General features: G+C 43.7%; 1 protein-coding gene across 22 annotated transcripts in view; it reads right to left on the reverse strand.

Annotated features, from left to right (window-relative positions):
- CADPS (calcium dependent secretion activator) overlaps positions 1–24,516 on the reverse strand; it is a 438,674-nt gene that overhangs the window by 59,810 nt on the left and 354,348 nt on the right. For 11 of the 22 annotated variants that reach the window (XM_077325020.1, XM_077325018.1, XM_077325013.1 and 8 more), the window contains 4 exons: positions 23,133–23,280; positions 13,142–13,156; positions 11,582–11,656; positions 8,126–8,209 (listed from right to left, as the gene is read on the reverse strand). In XM_077325020.1, the coding sequence (XP_077181135.1) occupies positions 8,126–8,209; positions 11,582–11,656; positions 13,142–13,156; positions 23,133–23,280 (322 nt within the window). The remainder of the gene's footprint in view (positions 1–8,125; positions 8,210–11,581; positions 11,657–13,141; positions 13,157–23,132; positions 23,281–24,516) is intronic. The other 11 variants (XM_077325022.1, XM_077325029.1, XM_077325014.1 and 8 more) reach the window with 1 other exon arrangement.

The following is a 24,516-nucleotide window of genomic DNA, read 5'->3' on the forward strand; positions in this document are numbered from 1 at the left end:
TAATATAAACTATTAACAGTATCCTTCTCTGGTATAAGATGTCACGTGACTGATGGTGTGAACAAGAGAGATCAACATGATCAATCAATTGACTTCCAATTCCTAATATATGGAGGCGGCTCAGTTCCTTACACTACCTTTACTCCTTTGTCATCCACTGGTTTGACTCATAACATGCTTGCCACTTGCAAGTAGGGAGTTGGCTATTTGGCGAGCTGTACAGGTACGGATGAACAAATTTGGGATGCATCCAGTTTGTGCATTTACACGTTTTATTTCCTCGCATGATTAGGCTTTCTCACTGCTGCCGCCACTGCTATAACCAGCCCACTACAGCCTCTGACCTTTAAAAGGCACATGGTATAATAAGAAGAATTCAGTCTGAGGCTTTTGATTTGAACCTCAATACTTATTGTCTCGCGTCCCTTCAGTGTTTGCCCATAAACTCAGCCAGTCTTGTGATCCCCTCTTGCCATCTCTCCTCGAATGTACACTGTTGCCTGTGCAGCCACAAAAAAGTAGGAGAAGAAACCGATGAGATGTCGGTCACTTAAAGCAGGGGTAGTCAACCTGTGGTCCTCCAGATGTTCAGGGTCTACAATTCCCAGGAGCCCCTGCCAGCAAATGCTGGCAGGGGCTCCTGGGAATTGTAGCCCATGAACATCTGGAGGGCCACAGGTTGACTATCCCTGACTTAAAGGATGCATCTGAATCACATAGGCATGAAGAGGACAAATGGGAAGCGAGTCGGTGCTTGACACCAATTAGCCACTTCAATGACTTGAACAGCCACTACTCAAGGGGCAAGCTGACTCTTCTTTGGTAAATTAGCAGATGTTATTTTTCGGACTGGATAAAAGCCGTTGAAAGTTGGCATGCACTTTAACAGTCCGTTTTGTTTTTATATTGACAAATGATGATTTGCTGATAATGTTTTCCCATGTAAGTCACGCTGATCAGGACTATGGAGAGGTGGCACATAAATTCCCTACTTAACACACATAGATACAATGCAAGGACTAGGTAACGAATACAGAGAGGCAAAATTGCTTGGCACAGTGCTACGCCCAAGATGAACTTAGACAGGGAACACTGAAGCAACCTGATCAGGCACTTGCCTCAGCTTTGTAAAGGGAGTTCATACTTTATGTTCCCATCAAAGTTCTTGGCACCCCTCACACTTGTTGAATTCCAGCTGAAAAGCCACCATTGGGAAAGCCCTCAAAATAACCAGCTATCTCACTTTGAATGTGACAAGAGATATAACGGTTGTTGGGGCATATTCATTTTGCATCGGTATAAACGTAAACAAAGTAAAGTTAGGATCAGCTACTCTCAGTATTGTATTCACAATTGTACAAAGCTTAGTGACTCAGACCACGGTTCTTCAGCATGATAGTGGGCAATTCTAAACTCAGGCTGACGCAAGGCAGTTTCCTGTGGCTGACCTCTACACCAATAGCGCTAAACAATATCTGGAATCTGGGATCTGGAATCGTTGGGGTGTGACGGACAAGTTAGGCTCCGCCTTCCCCTAAAAGCAACCAATGAGGACAGAATATAATGGAGAAAGGGTTGGAAAATAGCCATTAGGAGTAGGCTGCTGGGGAGAGGGAGAGGGAAAAAGTATATCTGACTGAGTAAAGCTGAGGCAAAGAGCTGCTTAAAGCTAAATAGAAAGAAGAGTCGATGGGTAACAAACGTTCTCCAAACACTGGAATAGGAAAACAATTCAAAAGGTCAAGACAGGCTTTCTCAACCAGGGCTTCATGAAACCCTGGAGTTTCTTGATGGCCCTGGGAGGGTTTCCCAAATGGGTGGGAGTTAATTAATTTTAATATATTTTTAAAAATTGTTAAACACATTGGGTGATATGGCCATATATGGCCATGTTGACACCACCCCTCCCTCCCAAAATGGCCAATGATGGGCCTGGAGGGGGTGAGATGGGGAGGGACCCTTGGTGGGCAGCTACACAACTATGCTTCCCAACCGCATGTTGCATAATGGCAACACTTTTGGGGTTTCTCAAAGCCTGGAGAATGTTTCAGGGGTTTCTCAATGGTATAAAAGTTAAGGAAAGGCTGGGTTAAAGGAAAAGAAATGTTGCAACCTCTACATTACTTTCTTCAGTGTTATGGTCAAACCATCAATAAAAGTTAACTCCTTGCTGGTTTAACCCTGAGGGCTGTGTATGTCTCAAGGAAAGAAAACAGAGAAGTTAAGAACTCGGTCTATATATATATTGGGATATGAATAAATGGTGGCAGTGTGTGAGTCAAGGGCTGTTTGAGCCCCAACCCAAATAACTCTGTGAAGTGATGAGTTATCAAATGGGGCTGGGCCATGTCATCTGCTGATGTCTCTGTGAGTGAGAGAGGAGAGCAGAAATGTCACTGGGGTGTGATGGACCTGAAAGGTCATGGCATTCTAGAGAATTTAAAAGAGAGGAGGCAGGTAGTGACATGACAGCTTGACTTACATATAGCCCTGAACCTGAGAAAGAGAGGCTATAGAACAGGGGTAGTCAACCTGTGGTCCTCCAGATGTTCATGGACTACAATTCCCATGAACTCTTGCCAGCAAACATTGGCAGGGGCTCATGGGAATTGTAGTCCATGGACATCTGGAGGACCACACATTGATTACCCCTGCTATAGAGGGTGATAGGTACTCTGTATGAGTACAGAAGGGATGTCACCTGGGATTTAAAAACTGGGGTTCTACAATGTCTGTAAGTAGCAATACCAGCTAACAGCAAGGGCCTTTTCGCACGGGGATCTTTGTTGCAAATTGTTTGCGGAATGAAAAATCGCCATTTAAAATAGTGAATTCGTCGTTATGCATACCTGCCTTTGTAGTGGAATCAGTTGCGTTTTTTAGCGTTTCCCACAGGCTTCCGGTCTCGGCAGAAATCGCTAGAAAGGAAGCGCTATTGCCAAGCTCATCCCGCCCCTGGCCGTCAAGCAGCCAATGGGCAGCCGTTAGCATGCTCCCAAACAGCCCCTTTCCCTTTAAGAAAGGTTTTTTTTTAAAAAAAAAACAGACCCATAGCAACGAATCTAGGTAGATTCGTTGCAACGGAGAGACCCATCCAGCTGCCTAATGTGAGCTGTCGTTTGATTGTATGATCATTGGCACGCTGCCTCGAGTGATAAAAAAAAAATCCCCCCCCCCCTCTCACGGGCCCGATTTTCGGATGAATTAATGTGTAAAAAATAAAGGGACTTTATTTCAGCAAACGGGCTTTTATGTGGTTTGTGCTTAGTGACTAAAGGTGAAGGACTGAAGCCAGGGAAGCCTCTAAACAGAAAGAGGCTCGCTGGTGCGTTTATCCCCGCTCGCTCGGAGAAAAAAAAATGGCGATCGCTTCGCCGGAAGTTTGGAGGACAGGCTCAGGAGGAGGGACTTTGAAGAACCCGCAACAATGGTAACGCACAGGTCTTTAGCGCTAGTGTTGCAGATTGGTTGCAGGAGTGTATCGCTATCCGGAGGGTGAATCCACTTTTCTGGATTCCCCTGAAAGCGCTACAACGAAGCGCTTTTTGCTGATTGGTTTCAGGAGTGTTGCAGATTGTCTGCGACGTCGTGCGTTAAGGCAAATTAGTAGCGTTTTCAATTAGCAACCATTGTGCTATTTTGAAGCCGTGCGAAATGCCCCCAAGTCATTCATTAATCCTAACTTTAGACTATTATTATTATTATTATTATTATTATTATTATTATTATTATTATTATTATTATTATATTTATAGCCCGCCACTCCCTTGCGGCTCGTGGCGAGTAACAATATCACAAATCCCAATTAAAACCCCATAAAACAATAATAACATTGCCAATATTGCTGGCATGGCAAGAATGGCAGCTCAACTCCCCCCCCCTCCCACTACTAGCAGGTGGAGAGGAGGTCCTGATGATGTTTTGCTTCGGGTCCAGAACCCGAGTCCCCGGGGGAGGCATAGATCTATTATCAGCCCCGGCCTCAACCATAAACCATAAACTATTCAAAACTTGGCGTATACTTTTTTGTGATATCATCCTCACAACAAGCAAGTAAGGTAAATCAGTACTTCTGTTCTCATGCCCAAGAGGGGATGCATCTGAAAGGCAGTAGCTTCTGCAAGAATGCTGCGGCTTAAAATGAGTTGACCACAAAAGGAATAGGCTGGGATTCTGAGGATTTGTTTGTATCTCAAGAGTATGATATCTCAGTGAGCATTGCTGAAAGACCAGGTATCTACTCAGACCTCCCCATTCAGTAGCCACATATCAGACTATCAACTAAGAAAAAGAGTTGGTTTTTATACCCTGCTTTTCACAACCCTGAAGAGTCTCAAAGCAGGACACAACTGCCTTCCCTTCCTGTCCCGAAAACTGTGAAGTAGGTGGGACTGAGAGAGCTCTGAGAACTGTGACTAGCCAAAAGCCACCCAGCTGGCTGCATGTGGAAGAATGGGGAATCAAACCTGGCTTGCCAGATTAGAAGCCACTACTCCTAATTCGCTACACCAAGCTAAACATTCTAGTAGGGAGCTGTGTTGATCTGAAGCAACATCTTGTTCAACACCAGTTTTTCATAGTGCAGGAATAACTTGGTAAACAACTTCCTGTACATGAATGTAATCTCTCAGTCCTCTTCACTCCTGCCTTTCAGATCCAACCACCCAAAGGCATGCCCACAGAGCAGCATCCAGAGCTTCTGATCTGGCATTGTCTCCCGTGCCAGCTGAAGATCATTCCATATTTAACCCAGTAATGATGCAGCCTACAAACCTGCTATCATACCTGCCCGCTCTATGGGCTGGGTTGAGCCACCAGCACAGGTCTTCACGGTAGGGCTGTGGCAATCAGAATTGCTGGACGAGAACTTCTGTCCTCTGAAATGACAGCCAGCTGGAGGTGGTCCAGATTCCATTTGCAGACTGGCACGGAGCCAGACTATAATCCATGCCGCTCACTGCAAACAATGTTATGCATTGCCAGAGAGGCAGCAACTACCAAGGAACAGCTTGGCTCCCCAGCAAACAAAGAGCTACACATTGCACTGTCTCCTAGGGCTGATGCTGGCACTTCCGATGCTGCAAAAGCTGCCACCTCCACACATCCTCTGATGCTGGCGCCTGAAGGGACTGCATCTTTAGAGGGAAGGGGGAAAACAGCTCATGTTTTGCCCTTTACATTATATACATAGCAAAGAGTTATGGGCCATGCAAGCTCTTTGCTGATCCACCATCAGCCTTCTTTTACACTTCCTGTTTGAGGCATCATCTTTCACGATGTCTAAAAGGCTCTTTAATGTAGACGTAGCCATGACTGACATTACTCAAGTCATTGCAGTCTGTTATATTTTGAGCATTAATCTTGAGTTTATAATCAAACGAACAATTCATTTTGTGTTTCGAGTCGTGTTTTTGGTGTTCGGATTGCAAAGTTCGGCCCTTGTTTCAGTTTCATGCTTTTCTGTATTTGTTTTTCTATTAAAAGTTTTTAGGCTTAAAGTCTTTTTTTCCTGGCATTTGAAAGGTTAACCTGGAGACTGGCATTAGAGGTGTGAAGTATTATATTTCTATACATCACTGGATCCCAAAATTTAGAGAATGAGATTTTAATGATCTCCGGAAGATACCTATTGTGATCCAATTTTAAACATACGTAAAAAACCCCAAAATTGTATAAACAACAACCCTAAATCCCGTTTTATATTAATTTGTTTACCGCTAACTTTTCTTGACTTTCCTTTAAAAAGGTAAAGGTATCCCCTGTGCAAGCACCGGGTCATGTCTGAGACCCTTGGGGTGATGCCCTCTAGCGTTTTCATGGCAGATTCAATACGGGGTGGTTTGCCAGTGCCTTCCCCAGTCATTACCGTTTACCCCCCTGCAAGCTGAGTACTCATTTTACTGACCTCGGAAGGATGGAAGGCTGCGCCACAAGAGGCTCTTTGACTTTCCTTATGAAGATGTAATTATTCCATCAGCCATTGTTTTTGTTCCTCAATCTTCATGGTTTTTCTCAAAGCCCAGGATCAAGTCTAGGGTTTTTCTCCATCTGCAGTATGGAGTCTTGGGCACTGAAAGGCTCTCTGCTTCTGCATTTTGGAAAATTATAACTGAGGCAACCACTAGCAATCTGGAAATTGCAGCTGGTCCAGCTTGCAGCCGCTTGAGTTCTCACACAAATGTTCTGGAGATCCCATGTAAGGCCAGATCTTTGGCAACTGTATTGGTTGCCAGTTGAATTCCAAATACAGTTCATGGTTTTGGTACTGACCTTCAAGGCCATAAATGGTCTGGTCCCTGCATATCTGAGGGACTCCCAGAGAGTGCTGCAACCATCCAACTTCAACTGGCCATCCCTGGTCCCAAGTATGCTTGGCCTCAACCAGGGCCAGGGCCTTCTCAGTCCAGGGTTCTGCATGGTGGAATGAGTTCCCAGATGAGATCAGGACCCTGATGGAACTCATTGAGTTCTGCAGGGCCTGCCTATGGTTGAGGCCAGTGGAAAGCCAACCAGTTCAACCAGGCTGGGCCTCCCTTAGCCCATCCTCCCCTTCTATCTCCTGATCCCCATTATTGTTATTTGATTTGATTTGTGGATAAGATTTGAGGCCTTTAAATGGTTTAAAATGTTTGTTTTATTTCACTGAATAATTGTCTAATGCTTTAGTATTGTAATTATGTATTTTTAAGGTTGTACACTGCCCCGAGGTGAAAGGTTGGAGGGGCATGGTATATTAATAATAAATGACTTCTGCACCTTCAAGAGATTCCTGTACTTGTAGTCCATAAAATATTTGCAAATAAAATGGCCTTGCAGTGCCTCCTCAAAATTTATAAAGATGGCATCTACCCTCACCTCCTCAGGAAGCCTGGAGAAGGGACAAGCTCTGATTGGTAGGCTCCCTTAAGTGGGAGAACATCAGTAGGTGTCAGTGTGAGGACAATAGTAGGCTTATATGAGAATATCTGGTTATATGAGAGAAGATGGTCTTTTAGATACGTGGATCCTAAGCAATGAAGGGCTTTAAAGATTATAACCAGCACTGGACTCCAGTGTTGCTGACAGGTAAGACAGATTCTTGTAGGTTAGCACCTGACAATAATTGGGCTGCCTCATTCTGAGCCAGCTGTAGTTTCTAGGTTGTCTTCAAGCGGAACACATTAACAATAATGCCATAGGGTGGTTACAAAAGTATATCAGCATGGCTGCATCTGCACAGTTTAGAAAAGTGAGCATTGGTAAGCCTGGTGCAACTGACAGAAGGCACGCTTAGCCACTCCACCAAGTGGGTTGGTCCCAAGCTCTTATCTTACTCTGTAAAATGCCAATTCTACTCCATCCACTATGACTGGATTCAGTCCCTCTAAAACATCAACCTCAGTGGTCAGGATCACCTCTGTTTTGTCTTCACCTTCATCTGCCTTAGCCACCTGTCCATGGCCTCAAAGCCCTGTTTCAGAGCCAGGACAAACACATCCGGTGGCTTTGATCATGAGATATAGAGATCTATATTTATACAGGTGACATTCAACCATCAAGCTCTTGAAGATCTCATTCGGGGGTATCATAAATGTTGTACTATATAGGTGAAACAATAGAATCTGTGGCAGTCCATAGGGCAAATCGCAACCTGCTGATTCTGGTGTGTCCATCTTGATGGGGGAATCCAAATAGAATCCAATTTGGGGGCATCCATTTTGAAATCCAAATGCCCTCCGCTGTACCTGACAATTGTATGCCCAGCTGAATGAGCCATTAAAGGACTTTTGTAGCATGTGTCTGTGTGGCAGTCTCTGCTTTGGCCTTTTTTAGTTTGCTTTTGCTTAGCCTTCCACATTGTTCTGAATATCTGAATACCATACTAAAAATTTCATTGCCAGAAAGAAGGTTAAAGAGAGAAACAGACAATATTTTAGATTTCTGGAAACCCCTGATTGCTTCCCTTATTATTTCACAATTAAGAATATGCATCCTTCGAACAACAAAATACCTTTACTTTAGTTACCAGCATTTCGATAAATATACAATAGAAATGGTTTTCTCTTTGCAAGCAGAATATAAAAAACTCAGATTATAAAAAGCAGGGAAACTGTGGTGGCCGGAGACAGGGGAGAGGTCAACTTACAGTAAATGACAGGAAAGAAGAAAACAACGTCCCTTCATCATATCTGGATAGTTTGGCCAAGACTCCTTCCAGAATGGTGACAAACTGGGCAAAGAAAAGGAGAAATTTCAATCACAAAAAAATCCAAATTCCCACTAAAAATAAAAGCCCTTCTCCCACAAATTGTGATCTTGACTGTTATTATTTTATAAGTGTATCAGTAAACCTGTAGCCAAAGCATTGCTTGTAAAAATCTGATACTCCATGGGTGAAATTGAGACTCCATGGGTGAAAATCCTTGAGCTGTGGGCAGCTGGTGCCAAACAAGGGCTACTTTGTTTTAATGAACACAGCCAACCAGAAGCTCTGCTGGACAAAAGCCCCATGTGACCCCTACCCACTTTCTAAAACCAACAAGAAAGTTGTCAGTAGGCACCATGATTCTCACAGTCACTGAACTGGGAACTCCACTTGTGCTACTTACGATCTAAGCCATAGTCCCCAAAGGACAGTGTCATTTGCCAATGGCTACTGCTTATAATTTCCGTTGTGCAAGGAGATAAGCACTGGAGGCATAGAAGAATCCCCCTGAAATCTACTGGTTTTGACATTGGCCTGCTTTTTTGTCCCAGCCCAGTTTGAAGTATTGGGATGTTGTACGGTCCCATTCATGCAAAGGTACTCACAGGAAATTAAAGGTACTAACTAGAGGAAGTTCTGTCCCCATCTCACTGCAGACTTCTGCATCCTGCCCTGAATTGTGCTCCTATGGGTCAGTGGTCCAAAGCAGTAATGGAGAGAGCAAATTAGGAGTCTGCAGTGGGTGGGGGAGAGGATTTTCCAAAAAAATCTCCCTTCATCACCAACAAGAAAGCTATCCTGTAAGAAGAATGGGATCTTACAAAAGGCCCCATAGGCTGGTGCAAATAATGGGTTTCATTAGAGGAGAGTTGGTGGTGTCCTCACCATGGACAGATTATGTGCTTGAGTAGAAAATAACCCCATGTACAGCCAGTTTCGTGTAGTGGTTAGGAGTGCGGACTTCTAATCTGGCAAGCCGGGTTCGAATCTGCACTCCCTCACATGCAGTCAGCTGGGTGACCTTGGACTCGCCACGGCGCTGATAAAACTGTTCTGACTGAGCAGGGATATCAGGGCTCTCTCAGCCTCACCCACCTCACAGGGTGTCTGTTGTGGGGAGAGCAAAGGGAAGGCAACTATAAGCCGCTTTGAGACTCCTTTGGGTAGAGAAAAGTGGCATATAAAAACCAACTTTTCTTCTTCAAAAATATTAGTAATTAACAAAGACAGATGTTTGAAACATCTCCTGGATTTTGTGCAAAGGCCAGATTTGTGGCACCCTGCACAAAGACTTATTGTAGTGATATTTTATTATCTTAAGGTACACTGGAATTTGGCTTGGGGTAGTGCAGACACCAAGTAAAGTTTGTGTAAGTTTGTCATGCTTCTGTAAGAGGTGATATTCAGACAGTGGATGTTAGGAGGATCACAGACCCAATTCTGCACTGCAAAATGGAAACTGAAAACTGGCTGAAGCAGTACTATAGATAAATGAATGCTATAAACCATATGGCATATACCAGTGTGAATTCTCCTAATTTTTTTTATGGGGTGGGGTTATTCACCTCTGCTTTCTTCCTCCTACCTCTGATAGACCATCTACAAATGCAGGCAGTCTGTCTTGGGACAAGAGGAAAGGTGGAGGATAAATATTTCAATAAATAAAGAAAAGGCTGTAATTTTTTTGTGAAAAGTTTCAGATTCATTTTCTGAAGATCTTCTAGGGCAGTGGTCCCCAACCTTTTTGAGGCTGGGAACCGGCAGGGCAACTTCCCGCATGCGCATGCCGATTTCAGCCGCGCATGGCACATGTGCGCATGCTCGGCCCGGCCGCGGCCCTGATTCCCTCTCCCCCCCCCGCAGTAAGAAGCTTCCCGGGCTGCAAGCTTGCGGCCTGGGAAGTTTTTTACTGCAGGGGGGCGGGGAGAGGGAGCCGCGGCCCGGCACCGGGCCGCAGCCCGCGGGTTGGGGACCACCGTTCTAGGGGCTATTCTCTTCTGCCTGAAAACGCAGCACTGATTTGGCTACAGCTTTTAATGTATGGATAAATGAAGAACAGAAAGTTAAACACATTTTGCAGAAAGATGGGTATTAGTTACAGACTGTTTGCATACATATTTAGAATTCATTAGCACTGTGTGCTGTGTGGTAAGGGCAGTCTGACTTGCTTTCATATACTGGGCACAACATAGGTGGTTATTACCAGCTTGCTATAATAGAGTCTTTCAATGCATGTACTCAACTTCTTAGCATTTCATGCAGCCAAAACAGTTGTATTCAGAACGGCCATGTTGTTCTATTTCAAGAGGCATTAAGTGTTAGTGTGAGCACATTTTATTATGATTGACTTGGCAAACAACTGGGGCCAGATGGGAGTTGGGGCTAGCTCTCCAACCTCTGTCTCCAAGTTCTGGTGGCTTTAGTAAATGTATCCGAGGTATGTTTGGAGGTGGTTATAAAGAACGCTCTATAGTTGCTTAGCAACTGCATCGTGTTCACACCCCTTTCCCCTGTCCCAATTGAAGCACTAGCAGATAAAGGAGAGCTAGTAGGGAAGAAGAAGCTTTTCTCTAATTAATACATTTATAGCCCACTGTTCTATCCATTCCTGGGTTAGGCGGGTTACTGGTAGCAAAAATAATATAAGATTCTATTACACTCCAAATCAATTATATCGAAACACACAACAAGCAGATTTTTAAAGAAAAGCCACTTAATTGGCAAAGGCCAGAAAAATATAAGCGCTCCTCACCTTTTTCTGAAGGCCAGAAGGAAGTTTGAGTCTCAAGGAGAAGGCATTTCACAAATGGAGTCTCATTGTTCCTTATGGATACAATTTTACCTCAGTAACAGAAGGCAATCAAGTGGAATATCACATGATGACTTAGGTATCTAAGGGGGTTTATATGGCCATTTGGAGAGCAGAGACTTTGGATGACTGAGGAGGGGAAAGAAGAAGCATGGCTTGGCTGAGCCGAAATGAGTTGGTGCAGCTATTTGGTGTTAACAGAGAATCTTCCAAATGGTAATACAGACCTAGGGACTGTTATGGGGAGAGGAATGGGAAGGCGACTGTAAGCCGCTTTGAGCCTCCTTCGGGTAGGGAAAAGCAGCATATAAGAACCAACTCTTCTTCTTCTTCTTCCGACAGGATTATTTGAGTCCTGTGGTCTAAATCTCACCCACAAATTCTTGGCTGAAACCTTTGCTTTACCTGGTCTCTGATATTTTGTAATCATGAGGCATTCAGTCTGTCAAGAGTGAGTGATGTGCAATCTGTGAGAAACAACAAACCACCTGAACTTCTTAATGTGTCATATTTTAATGGAAATGCTCTTTAAAAAAAAAAGGAGTGACATTAACAGTGAATCATTTCCACCTGAAGTTGGATGTTACCTTTGCTACTAGAAGCGTTATCATTTCTTTGACGGTTTCTTCAATTAGTTCATCTATTTTTGAATGGTACTGGTGCTAAGTGGAGGGGGGGAAGACGGAGGCAAAATATTATTAGCATAAATCAATGGTAATTCACACATCAGTCTTTTGGGGGGTATCAATTACAACATTAAACGATTAACACGTGCTCTAGTGTAGTGGGCAGTAATGAATTCACATTTACATGAGGTTTTTGACTGAGGAGCGTCCCGCAGGATTTTGTGGATCCACAATGGTCAAATCCTAGCTTCGGTTCCATGCATGCAGCTGAGCGAATGTTAATGCGAGACAAATGCATGCAGCAGAGGACGAAACCCAGAATCTTTTAGCTATCAAGTAAATCTGGACCGCGGGGGCTAGTGCTGAGAGAGCACGTTACGTCTGCTCTTTTGTTCTGATTGATATGTGTCGCAATTAAGACATTCACATTCTTTAAAGAGCGCTGAAATGACTGAGATGGGCCCCAACTATGGAAGAGCATGGCAGCCATCTCTTGGTGCACAGCAAAGGACATACAAAGGAGCTGATTCATAACAAGTCGAAGCCATTGGGTATAAAAGGTCCCAAACTTCCAGACACCCAAGTGGGATTTAGTTTACATTCAGCAAAAACAAACAAACCAATTTCAAAAAAATCAAAAAAGAAGTAGCGACGGACCTAAATAGTCAAATAGCTTCAGCATATGTTTTGTCTAGCACTTGAGCAAACTGGGGCCTTTATGACCAATTGTAAGAATGGCTTGAGACATGGTTGTTCTGACTCATGCAAAAATAAAATGAAATAAAGTCAAGTATAGCACTGAGGCCCCCTTGATTCGTACCATGCTGGGGCCAGGAGTTGATGCTTTGCACAAGATGGAGGGACATCTACAGAACATTCAGCATCACTTCCTACATGGCACCAGTTTCCCCCTGAAGGTCTCCCACTCAGTTACTGACCAGATCAAACCTTGCGGAGCTATTGATAGATTCACCAAGGGCGGGGAGGGGGGGGGGAGAGGCACGATTCCAGGTAAGACACAAACAGTTTCTGCTCACTTTAACAAAAAAAAAAAAAAACATGTTTCCTTCTACAAGGTTTCCATCGCTAAGCAAAGTCTGCAGTGCATTCTTTTGTTTGCCAAAGAACAGAGCAAATATTTAAAAATATGATGGGGTGTTCTTCCGTATTCTCCCTCCCCCGCATTAAATAAAACATTGAAAGCGCTGATCTTAGTCACTGTATTTATTTCCACTTGTTTGTGCTAATGTTATTTTAAAATGTTAGCATTCCAAAAAGAAAAAAAAGGGGGGGGGAACATTAGAAGAGGCAAATCTGCTATAAATACTAAATCATGCTTTGGGGAACAAGGAGTGTGAGGGGCAATTAGACGTGTGAGACGTCGGTCCTTCAACGTTGACAAGAGTTCCTAGCTAGTTTGAGCTGCTCAGTGTTTTTCTCTTCCTTTCAATGGCACAGTCACATACTACAACAGGAACTCGGAAGGAAAGAAACCAAAAAAATAATGTAGGACGCACTTACCCACTCTTTAGCAAACTTTCAGATGATTGGGGACAGAAATAAAGAGGAAGGTGCAGAAGACAGGAAAAAGAACATATGAAGGAAGGTAAACAATAAAGAAAAAACAAAATCTTCAAATAAAAAAACGGGACCTTCTAAATGGGAGCCGTGAAAAAAAGCAGCAGCATGCACAGAAACAATAAGCAACAAGAAATGAAATCGTGAACGGAATCCCTTTTCACTGAAATACCTGAGATCTCTACCAGAGATAACCACCCGATTCCAAAAAAAGGGCTTGAGAGGGGATCGTTGCACAGGACACACACGCACCCCACACACACACACACTCACAGAACATCTCTAGTCAGGCAGAGAAATATCATATTTGAAGCACTTGGAGGGGGGCATACATGGGACATATTAGTGGCATGGTAGCTGTTCTAAGTACCAACGTAGGCCTGAGATTACAGACTGTGGTTAGGCAACTTGGTTAGGCTCAGCAGGTTGAGAATGGCTAAAAGTCAGTCATTGCAAATTCAGTCAGGAGGTAGCTGTCATTCGGGAACAGACTTTGCTCCCAGAAAGTAACAAATGAACGTCGTCATACGTGGAGCTTCCTATATGCCAGACTAGAATTAATGGTCTCCTAGCGGTTTGTCATGTTCCCCTTGAAAACTGTGACGTGAACACTTTGAGATCTAATCTTTTTTTTTTTTTAAAAAGAAAATTTTGCACTAGAATCTGTTTAATTAAGGACCCACCCACGGATCCGATAGAGCTCAGTCAGTTCATTTGGGATATGACTAAGGCAGGGGTAGTCAACCTGTGGTCCTCCAGATGTCCATGGTCTACAATTCCCATGAGCCCCCACCAGCGTTTGCTGGCAGGGGCTCATGGGAATTGTAGTCCATGGACATCTGGAGGACCACAGGTTGAGTACCCCTGGACTAAGGAACCACCATTCAACTTTACATGCGATTCTCCCTAATCTTCTTCCATCGACTGCCTCTCCAGAGATGGCTGAAAAATAAGAGAGGCATGTGTGCATCTCCAAGAGGCCAATGCTGGTCCTTTCATGAGATTGACACGAGGAGCAGAATAAGGAAAGAGTCCTGAGGTGAAATAATAGCCTGTACCACTTCAGATGGTATTTATGTAAACAAAATCCCTGTTGAGTGAAGATAGGTCACAGCAGGGAAAGGGTTGAACTAGAACCCTTTACCCTGTTGTGTGGAAGGAGGGCTTGTGTGTGTGATTGTGTGTATGTGTATGTATGTTTAGGGGAGCATTCAAAAATGGCTGCTTCCCCTATTAAGAACGTGCATCCAGAAATAGTCCATTCCAACAGCTCCGGACTTGACCAATGTATTGTATGTCCCTATGTACAAGTGAGTGTGAAATGTGTACGTGAAGACCCTGGGAAGAGCCAGGTCAGCACTGCTCAAGTTGTATGCATGCATGCTAGAAATAGTCGGTAGGTGCTGGGGAGCAATGGGACCAAGTGATTGCAGCCTGCAGTGGGGAAAAAGGCACAGGACAAGGCAAGAAGATGCAGGGGGGGTCGGGGTCGGGGTCGGGGTCGGGGTCGGAGGAAGTAGCCGTGCTTCAAAATCCCACCTAGTGATAACCTCTGCCTCCTTTCTTCACAGAAAGCCTGGCAAGGGGTGGGGTGGGGGAGTGATTTTGACTTCAAGAATTCCCTCCCCCGGCCATTCTGTAAACATACCTGCTGCCGACCAAGTATGCTGAACAATGCAGGCAGATCTACATTTGCACACGGGAAGATTGAGGATTCGGAGAAAGGTAATGCAGGTAACACAGGTAAGGAAGCAAAGCCCAAAGAGGTCTCCCTCCGCTTGCTCTTAGGGGAGTCACCACTCAGTTATCTACTTTCTGAAATGGCCTCCCTCCCTCCTTTCCCATCCCCTTCACGTGCAGAAACCCTCTTTCTTCAGCAGCCTCAGCCACTTTCATAGATATTTACTCTGAATGGTGGGATGCAAGCAGCACTGCTGAGGAGTAGCATGCCACAGCATGAAGGGTGTGCTTTAACAGGACAGCCCTCCAGGCACATGAAGCAACAGACATCTTCTGGAGGATGCAACCCTTGGAGATACGGACACGTGCTCCCCCCACTAAGCACAGGACAAACAACGCTTGCAACACATACCATGCACATCGGTGGAACTATGTCGGTTGGGCCTCATTTTGGAAAGCACAAAGGGCAAAACCTGTTCTGTGTACAGTACTGAACGTACCCAAATCTGGCACGCTCCAACTCTGATGCATGGGACTTGGACCAGCATAGTAGGGCTGAGCACCAGCGGTACTGAACATGCAAGGCTGGACATGTTCAAAAGTGCGCACATGCTTTTGAAAACGTGGTCCATGGGAAATGGTGTCAATGCATGGAAAATAAAAGGCTTCTCGATCGATCAGGATGTGGGTGGGCTTTTTTGGGGGGGGGGACTGTGCATAGAAGTCCAAAAGACATGCTTCATTTGCCACGTTAACATTTTAATTTATTCAAGGAGTTTTGTTTGTTAGAGGTGAGGAAGGGAATCGTTTATGTCGCTAACTGTTCATTTTCGTTGGATAAATTATGGGAGTTAACTAAAAGGATGGCTAGGTGTGTGTAAAATAATACAGTGTGAAATGTATTGACAAATATATTTTCAATTAAAAGCTTGTTTAAGATGCAACTAAGAATAGCAGCAGCAGCAGCAGCACTAGAATGCAGCCAGAAAGATAGCAGACTCGTAGTCTCGTCTTCAAAATAGCTTCTCCAATGCAAGCTCCATTGATTTGAACAAAGCTTTAACCGGCAGAACTGTCCAGAGCATTGTATCTTTCAAGAAAGGGCCCTGGCTTCCAGAAAGCAACCACTATGCCTGCTGAGCCAAAAACCACTATGTAGTCGCTCAAACCTTCTTCTGAGTTTGAGCAATTCATATTGCCTGAAGCTAAGTTTTACTCCAGGTCAGTCTTTGGCTAACCAGATTTCGGGGGTCAATTGGCTAGAGAAGCTCAGCTTTCAGTCCTTCTGCTCGTGGGGCTGTTTTGCTAACATATACATTTTCTGGCAGGTGATTCTGATGGAACGCATCTTGCTTGCTTGCTGTCCAGATGTGCCACACTATGGTTTGGATGATGTGGGTTAATCAACAGAAGGCTGATGTATGGTGTGGATGTTGGTAATCGGTGGAAAATTCTGCTTTTAAGCCTGATGTTAGAATGGACACCTTTTGGGTGCCTTTCAGGAAGCCCTGGGACAGACGGGCTTTGGCTTTTCCACATTTTTCATGTGGAGACATGTAGGGGTAAGGCCGTGGGCAGAAACTGCCATTGTACATTGCATGCAACAAGCAACTGTTTTCAATGTGGGTTGAGGGACGGCTAGCCAAACTGGTCCTACTCACAGTGATGATGTTGCCGTGGCCAGGGAACTGCCATGATCAAAGAAGAAAGTTCTGCCCATGAGGCAGAATCCGTCAGGACTGTGTATTTCAAGCCGGTCTTGCCTCACAAAGTTGCCAACTGATTCACAATGTTTAATTCTCCCCCAAAAGGGGAGGGGGGGGGGACACACCAAAAGAAAGCATTGGTCAGCTATCTTTCTTCCTAAGCCTACACAAGGCTCTTTTTAATTACAGACAGAATACTTTCTTGTATCAGCAGATACAAGAGCAGCAGATCCTCTCTGTGTGAGTGGGTGGGTATGTTCCAAAATCAGCATGGTTCAGTGGACAGAATCGTGGACTACGATGATAATCCTGCTGTTCAAATCACTGTTTGGACATGATGCTGACTGGGCCAGCTGTTCACAACCTTGTTAACTAGATGAGGCCACTGGTCGCCAAGGTTTTTGAGACTGCATGCACCAGTGGCATGCTGGGTGGTGTACGCGACCACAAAATGGCTACCAGAAAAGACAGAGCCACACACAAAATATCAACATTTCATTAATCATTGTAATTTTAAAAATAAAATCCTGCCAGGAAAGGTGGAGAGAGTGCCAGGGCACCCATGGCAAAGTGCCAGGGCACTTTGGGAATTCTTGGACTGGTCTGTGAGGATACAATGGTGGAGAGGAGGACCATGTGTGCCATCCTGACTTCCTAGAGGAAGAGCAAGATAAAAATATGATGAGACAAAACAGACAGTTGCTTATATAGAAACAGAGTGGCTCCAATTATCCAGGCAGAATATGGAGCTAGAACTCCAGGAAGAATGGGAGGGTGGTGGTAATTTATCAGCCAGTTGAAAAATGTTGCTGTATTTCCATCACAGTACTCAGTGGTAGTATGCAGGAAAGTGTCCTATGAGGCCATAGGCAGCACAGCATCTAGCAGGAACTGGTGGCCATCAGCCCCTCTTCTGTGCTACTCAAAGTCACCTGCTTACTCAGAGAGACACCAACAAAGCTGTCTCCTGTGTTGCTCTTTAATCTATGCCTCCACACATTGGTAGCTCACCCTCTTACGGTCCTGTGTTCATGGCTACTTTTGTAGCACTGAAATGGCTGGAGCAAAGGGCAAGACCTTCAGGGATGGGCATGGATGTTGGCGTTTTTTTCAGCCTGGTAATTTGTGTGAATAAAAGACAAGGTGTTTCAGTGCAGCCAAGGAAGGTGTCTGTGTTCCCTAAGCTGGTCTACAGGAGTCAGCTGCTAATTCAGAGAAATCATTGGGAAACTTTATTTTTGCCTCTTTTTACTAGTTGGTGGATTAAGTTCATCCATCTTCACTTTACCGAACAGCTTCTATCTGACTTGAGTGTGTTAGGCATGTTTCGCCATGGTTCTTGCTAACAGATTGTGTGTATGCTGCATTTCTTCTAGGACCATCTGACCTTGGAGAAGAAATAAAAACATATCAGACCAACCAGGAAATGTTTGATACGTAAATTTATGCCTTTAGATGCATTAAAAATTCAGAGGAAAAATAAATATTTAAGGTGGTAAATTATGTCTGCCAAATGTCTGAACAGCTGCCTTTGAATATAAGGACACAGGGAGAATATGGGTGTATGTGTTCAGCAGAACGTGTCTTCTAGAATATATTAAATCATTTGGTATGTATGTATGCATGCCTATTGAAAGAACTGGAGGGGAAAAAAATGCTGAAATCCATGACCCGGCCAAACAATTTAATGTAAAGGTCTCATGCTTCTTCCCTTCCACATGAAGGAACTTCAACAGAAGAGGAAGAAATCAAGTCATAGTTCCAACACCTAGGGCTTGTCTGGCACATAGGGTTTCTGTGGATAATGGAAGGGTTTAGGGCTTAGGCAGTTCATGATTCAATGCCTTTGACTCTTCTTGCTTATCGTAGGGCGCTGATCTGTGCATTCTCTGCAGCTGTATGGAAATAGCATTCAACTGAATGCTCCCATGCCACTGTGGATGATATACAGAGAAGGTCCACTTCTGTCTCATGATGAGCTAAAAAGAGAGATGTTCACCAATGTGGACAAAGAGGGAGAAGAAACTGGAACATTTGCCTCCAGAGTAGAGGGGGTTAGCTCATACGGCCCACAGGGATAACCTGGCTATTGTGAATGTCTTTGCTTCAAATGCCAAGAGCTCAGGAGGTTTAGGGAATAGTAAAATTTCCCTATAGCAAGCGATATCCATAGGACGAGACAAAAGTGCACCGCTAGCCCCACTGTTAACCATTATATTGTTTTGGAACTGATTTGCAGGTTGGCCAGAAGGAGTCGTTGGTTTAGTTAAAGTTACTATTGCGTAAATACTACGATCCTTCTCAGCCCACTACTCTGTGAGTAGTGGTCATTCAATTCTAAGAGGAATTGGAAAAAGCAAAGAAAACTGAGGCGGTATGAGTGACTGGGGTAAGTTAGGAAGTCATTAAAATGAAAACAAAAGAAAACAAAAGAGATGGATAAAGAGGGAGGGTAAAATGAAACTCTGCCGTCCTAAATAGTAAGGTATGCACGGATAATTTACCTCTGTTTCACAGGTCTAATTGTTAAGCTGTTTGATTAAAAAATCATGCCACAGCAACTGCTACTTCACACAATCGTTCTGTGCTCTCTCCACTACAGTGTCAAAACCTACTCAAAGAGGCACATGTGGAGTACCTAAGAATAAGGCTGATTCTTGGTGCGACTGAAGTGCTGCTTGACAATAACCATGATAGGTCACAGATTTGCAAGAATAACATGAGTAGCAAGCTGAGTAAAATGGCAGGGGATACTGAGGCAGGGTTTTTGATATACCCGATGAAAAATGAATCCTATGCAACTGAGAAATGGCAAATTGAAAACCTACAGAATTGTTTTTTATACAGCATGTACAAGTTGTTAAGACCATAAAACTCCCAGCCAAGGTATATGGATAAGTCCTAGACCATTTATTAATGACACAAAATGTTACTAATTATTTTGAAAAGTTATAGACAGGTATCTGAGGAAGGGAGCTTTGAGTCTCAAAAGCTTATACCCTGGAAATCTTGTTGGTTTCTAAGGTGCTACAGGACTCAAATCTTCCTCTTCTATTGCAGAACGGAGAAAAAGAAACATAATTGTCCAGAGGGAAATGGAATATTTATTAACTGTACAATCCCTACGCGTTTTGCATACAGCTTCATCTCCAGTGTATATATGGGAACAAAATGAGAAGGAATGTGAACGATTCCCCTAGACAAAGCTGTATGCGAAACTCACAGAGACGATAAAGCTAATGAATATTCTACTTCCCTCTTCACCATTTTGTTTCTTTTTCTTCACTTTGCCTTGGCGCCCCAACCCCCTTTTTTCTTTTTCTGCAGATCAACACGGCTTTCCACATGAAATGATCGGCAGGTTGTATTTGTTAGGAATTGTAGAATCCAGGAATGCCAAGAGCTCCTGCATACTCAATAGGATACTGGGGAAAATGTGTACAAGAGGAACTTTGAGCCAGGTAGCAAAAACCATGGGCTTGAACCTTTCTGAAACAGGTGACCATTGGGAACCACCCACCTCTCATTTTCTCCTATAATAAACTTTCAGGGCCTGCTGTTGTTCTTCAGCAACATATTGACAAGGGAGGTACTAAGCTGGTCTGTTGTATATGTTAGTTTAATCTCCTACCTTCGGCCTATCCACCAGTTCTTTTGGGGAGAAGGGGTTATTGTGTCCTCAGTCATACACAAGGACTACTATAAATCTTTTTACCATTTGCCTGACCACAGACTTTTAAAAACTGCCTTATCTTGCTGCAGCCTGATTGCATCAAGGCTTTGTAACGGAGCACTTCAACATAAAGTATTCGTCCCTGTCGAACTACTGTATTTCCCACCTCTCCACTATTGTTGTTTCATCAATGGGTTTGGCGATACATTAAAAATAATGGCTCTTTAAAATTCTAGCTCATAAGCATTTTGGTGATGAAATAATTGGATTGCGGCAGCCTAACTGCAATTCGCTTTGAAAAAGCTCTGTGAAAAGCTGAACAAATTGAGAGGATGCTATTCCTGACTTCTGCAAACATTTCAGACCCTTCTGCAGTTAATTCTAGCAATATGTACAGTTGCCATGCTGTCCTGTGTTTGTTCGACGGGAGCTAGATTTCATGCTGTTTGCTGTTATGATGTTCTTCCAAGGAAATTAGTAAGTGTGGAGATGTGATGTAGCGAGAACAGAACTCATATGTCCTTGTCTATGGTAGCTATATTTTCTCTACCCCTCCTTAGCTTAACAATTTTTGCTACCACATGCTTCCTTCCCACCATCTCCATATTATATACTTCAGAAACTCTTTGGAGGGTCATGATGGTACTGTATATGGGATTCTAGAGCCTGGGAGGACACATTTGCCCAAAACTATTTAGTTCCACCTTGAAATTTAACTAGGGGCCTAGCCTGTTGCATTCAGGAATACAATGGGCGCTAGATGGGGGGGGGGTAGAGTGGAAGAACTCTGTGGATGGCCTCCCCCTCCCCCCAGGACCTGGAAAGGCTGCAGGCTGCTCTTAAGGAACTCACTGGGAGGAGCTGCTCTCATGCAGCAGGGATCTGCAGCCTCCAAGCCTCAGAGAAAAGTGGGAGGGGCTGGTCAGGGGTAGGGGACTGAAGGCAATTGGACAGACAGGCAAGTTGGTTGGAGGAGGAGGCACTCAGGGGCAGGACAACCGCCCTGAGTGGGTGTTAAGCACAGAGTCGCACATGCTCCTCCTCCAAGGCCTTACCAGAAATATTAAGTGGAACAAATGCTGAGGTAGAAAGCAACAGCAGGCGATGGGGAAGGGGAGGCTTATGCTTATTGCTCTTGCTTCTTCTTTGCTGTCCATCCCATCCCATCTTGTATGAAAAAGGGACTTGGAGAAAATATTAGCACAGCAAAAACAGCAAGGAGGGGAATGCTTTTGAAAGTTTAGTTCTGTGCATTGGCATGGAATTTGGATTTTTCTGTTTCCAGTTAACTATGTAGCTCTGCCTTTGGTTTCTTCCTTCTTTCCCACTTAAAAACTTTCCCAAATCTAAGAGAATCTAATTTTTGTATCTACTAGGACCTTTGATGATTGTAAGGGAACTAAAGTGGATCTTTTAGCCATTGTCTAAATGCTTTTTACATATGTGTGGTTTACTGTTTATATTGTATTATACTATGCCCCCAAATTTCCCCTTTCATATCACAAATAATTTAATTTTCACAACTGATGGATCAGTCTTAGTCATGATTAAGTTGCAAGTAAGTCTCGTTGTTTTAAAACTGGACTTGTGTCTAAATAGATATCCTGAGGATCACAGTCTAGGTATATGAAAATAACCTACGGCAAATTCTTCCACATGGCCAGTGTTGAGAACTAAGAGTAGGGATCAAAATGAAGAAATAAGGCAAACACTACAGATCTAGTGAATGTGCTAATTTCTGGCATTGGGTGATGGGAGTTCATACATGTACATGCTTTGATATTGTCAAGGAAAGGTTTTAGTGCTCCCAAGAGTAAACTTGTGGCTCAGGTTAAATAACAGGAAGTAGCTGAAAGAACAAATGTCATAACAAATGAACAAAAACGGAAATGAAAATTGAAGGTCCAGATCCAGTGATCATTGCAATCAAAGCAAAGCCTCTCCTTGAATCTAGTGGTCTCTGAATCAAACCTTATAGACATTAGAATGAGATAAAGGCTTTAACACAAAAAAATTGGTACCCATCTGACATAGATTCGGAACATGAGAAGCTGTGGTGAGTGATCCTGTTGAAGAGCCAACATATACTACTGGCAATATGACAGGAGAATCCAGGACTTGACTTGTAAAAAAACCAAGATGAAAAATGTTGAATATTGTTTAAAGGTTTCAGAGCAAAGACTGATCATGATGGTGCATTTCATCTAGCCGAATTCAGCATGTCTTTCTACTTTATAACATCATATGTGGACGATTTCAAGCTACAACAATGTCTTGAGAAGGAAAACAAATTAGACCAGCAGATGATAAAAGCTGGGCCCGTTTGGAACCTTTGAGTCATTAAGAACCTGGAAGTCTTACAAACATAGTTCTGGAGGTGCCAAATCAGGATCTTATTTAGGAAGCAAGTGACTTGACCAAGTTTTTTTTTTCTTACTGAGAGGGGCCTTATGAGGTTTTGTTCAAGCTCTTTTGTTTCTTGGGAGGGGGAAGGGGGGGTCTTTCCCCAGTGATAATCTGCATGGGACCTTTGGCAATCTACCAATTGCATGTGAACATCTAGCTGTCTGGCAAATACACATCTTGTTCCAAGGTGGAGTTAATGACTCAATAAAATATCATCATGCATAAATAGACTTTAGAGGTACCTTGTGCAAACCACAGTTCTTGCCAACAGTCACTTTTAAGTGACTGGCGTTCTGAGTGTCCACATTCATTACGGAGGTTTGTTTGATGGAGTGGCCCTGCATATTCATCTGCATAGTCTATGTATATGAAAGACTGAATCCACAACCATTAGAACGTTTCTGAAACCAGCAGAATATGAGATGGTATTCTCCTCCCCCTTTAAACAATTAAACAAAACCAGCATTACCTCTTGGCCCATTTCCATACTGCAAAGTTTTGTCGACTGCGCTTTGGCATCAACCATAACATTAAACATGGTGCATATTGACTGAGGGACTCTGAAATCTGTCGACCGGCTTGTTTTTTGCAGCTTTACTTCAAACGCAATCCTAGTTCTATTAAAGGTGGCAGAAAACAGAACATATTTGTTTTGAGCCTTAAGAGACTACAGATAACAATTCTTCTATCAATGAAACATCCTGCAACTTTGAGGGCAGTGTTACGCTGCGGTCTGGTGTGAGTTCCACAAGGAAAAGAACTGGAACAGATGTGAGGATGATGGATTGCAGCAAGTTTTCAGGTTTCACAGAACTGTTTTTCAGGGAGAAAAGAAGGGCCCCTAAAGTCAGCATCGTGCTGCATTTAGCAATTGCAATTTTTGAACTATTTTACTTCTGATGCGGTTCTGCACTGTAGTCACTAAGACCGTTTATGCACTGGGAACTTCACTGCCCCACCTCCTGTGCAGGAGCACAAATCAGGGGCGGACGACGTGCACCCAGCCAAGTGCTCCCCCATGTGGGTGCAGGAAGAGGTGGGACAACCTGCCACGACTAAAACTCCAGCCTGCAGCCTGGCATGAAACATCCAGTGCATAAATGGTCTAAGAGAACAGGGAAGGCAGAGTACAGTAAATAGCTGTGCTTCTTATTGTCTGTTCACCAGGACTTTCTACTAAGTTTACTACAAGGAGGCAAAAATTTGCATAGCCTGCTATACACAACCACCGAGCTAGTGCTGGAACATGGCAAGACCAACCATCACAGGTCATGGCTGCTACCGTCATTGCCAGGTTGCAGCCTCTAAACAATGTTGTTGTTGTTTTCAAGGTTGTTTCCCTCTTCCTTCCTTCCTACCCAACTTCCTAGATTTCCTGCTCATTCACATCTTGTAAAGGGGCAGCCCTGTTGGTGTGTTGTAGAACAACCTTTCCTCTTAATTGTTCTTCCTCTTCTCCACACTTTTCTCCTCCTTCCTCTCTTGCTTTCATGATCATATCTTTCCCCCATTCTAATCCCTCCCCCTTTATTTATCAGTCTTAGTCGCAACTTCTCGCCTCTTTCTTGGCTGACAACTTAGAAGTCCTTAATAGCAGTATAGCAGCAAACCCTTGTTAATATTATGGACAAGAAGGGGAATGTGTTAATATTTCCCCATGGTCCATCAAAGGACTTTAAGGTTGCTCCCCCACACCATTTACATGCTTGGTAATAGAATGTTCATCTGTCTTAGTGGTTACAGATGTGAAACTCCTCCCTCGATTAATCAGGTTTTATTACATTTTAAAGATTGTTCAGACAATGAGTTCTTATTATTAGATCGATAGGACATTTCAAGTCCCCTTCCAAATG

Source organism: Paroedura picta, chromosome 3 (assembly GCF_049243985.1).
Source record: "Paroedura picta isolate Pp20150507F chromosome 3, Ppicta_v3.0, whole genome shotgun sequence".
Taxonomy (NCBI): Eukaryota; Metazoa; Chordata; class Lepidosauria; order Squamata; family Gekkonidae; genus Paroedura; species Paroedura picta.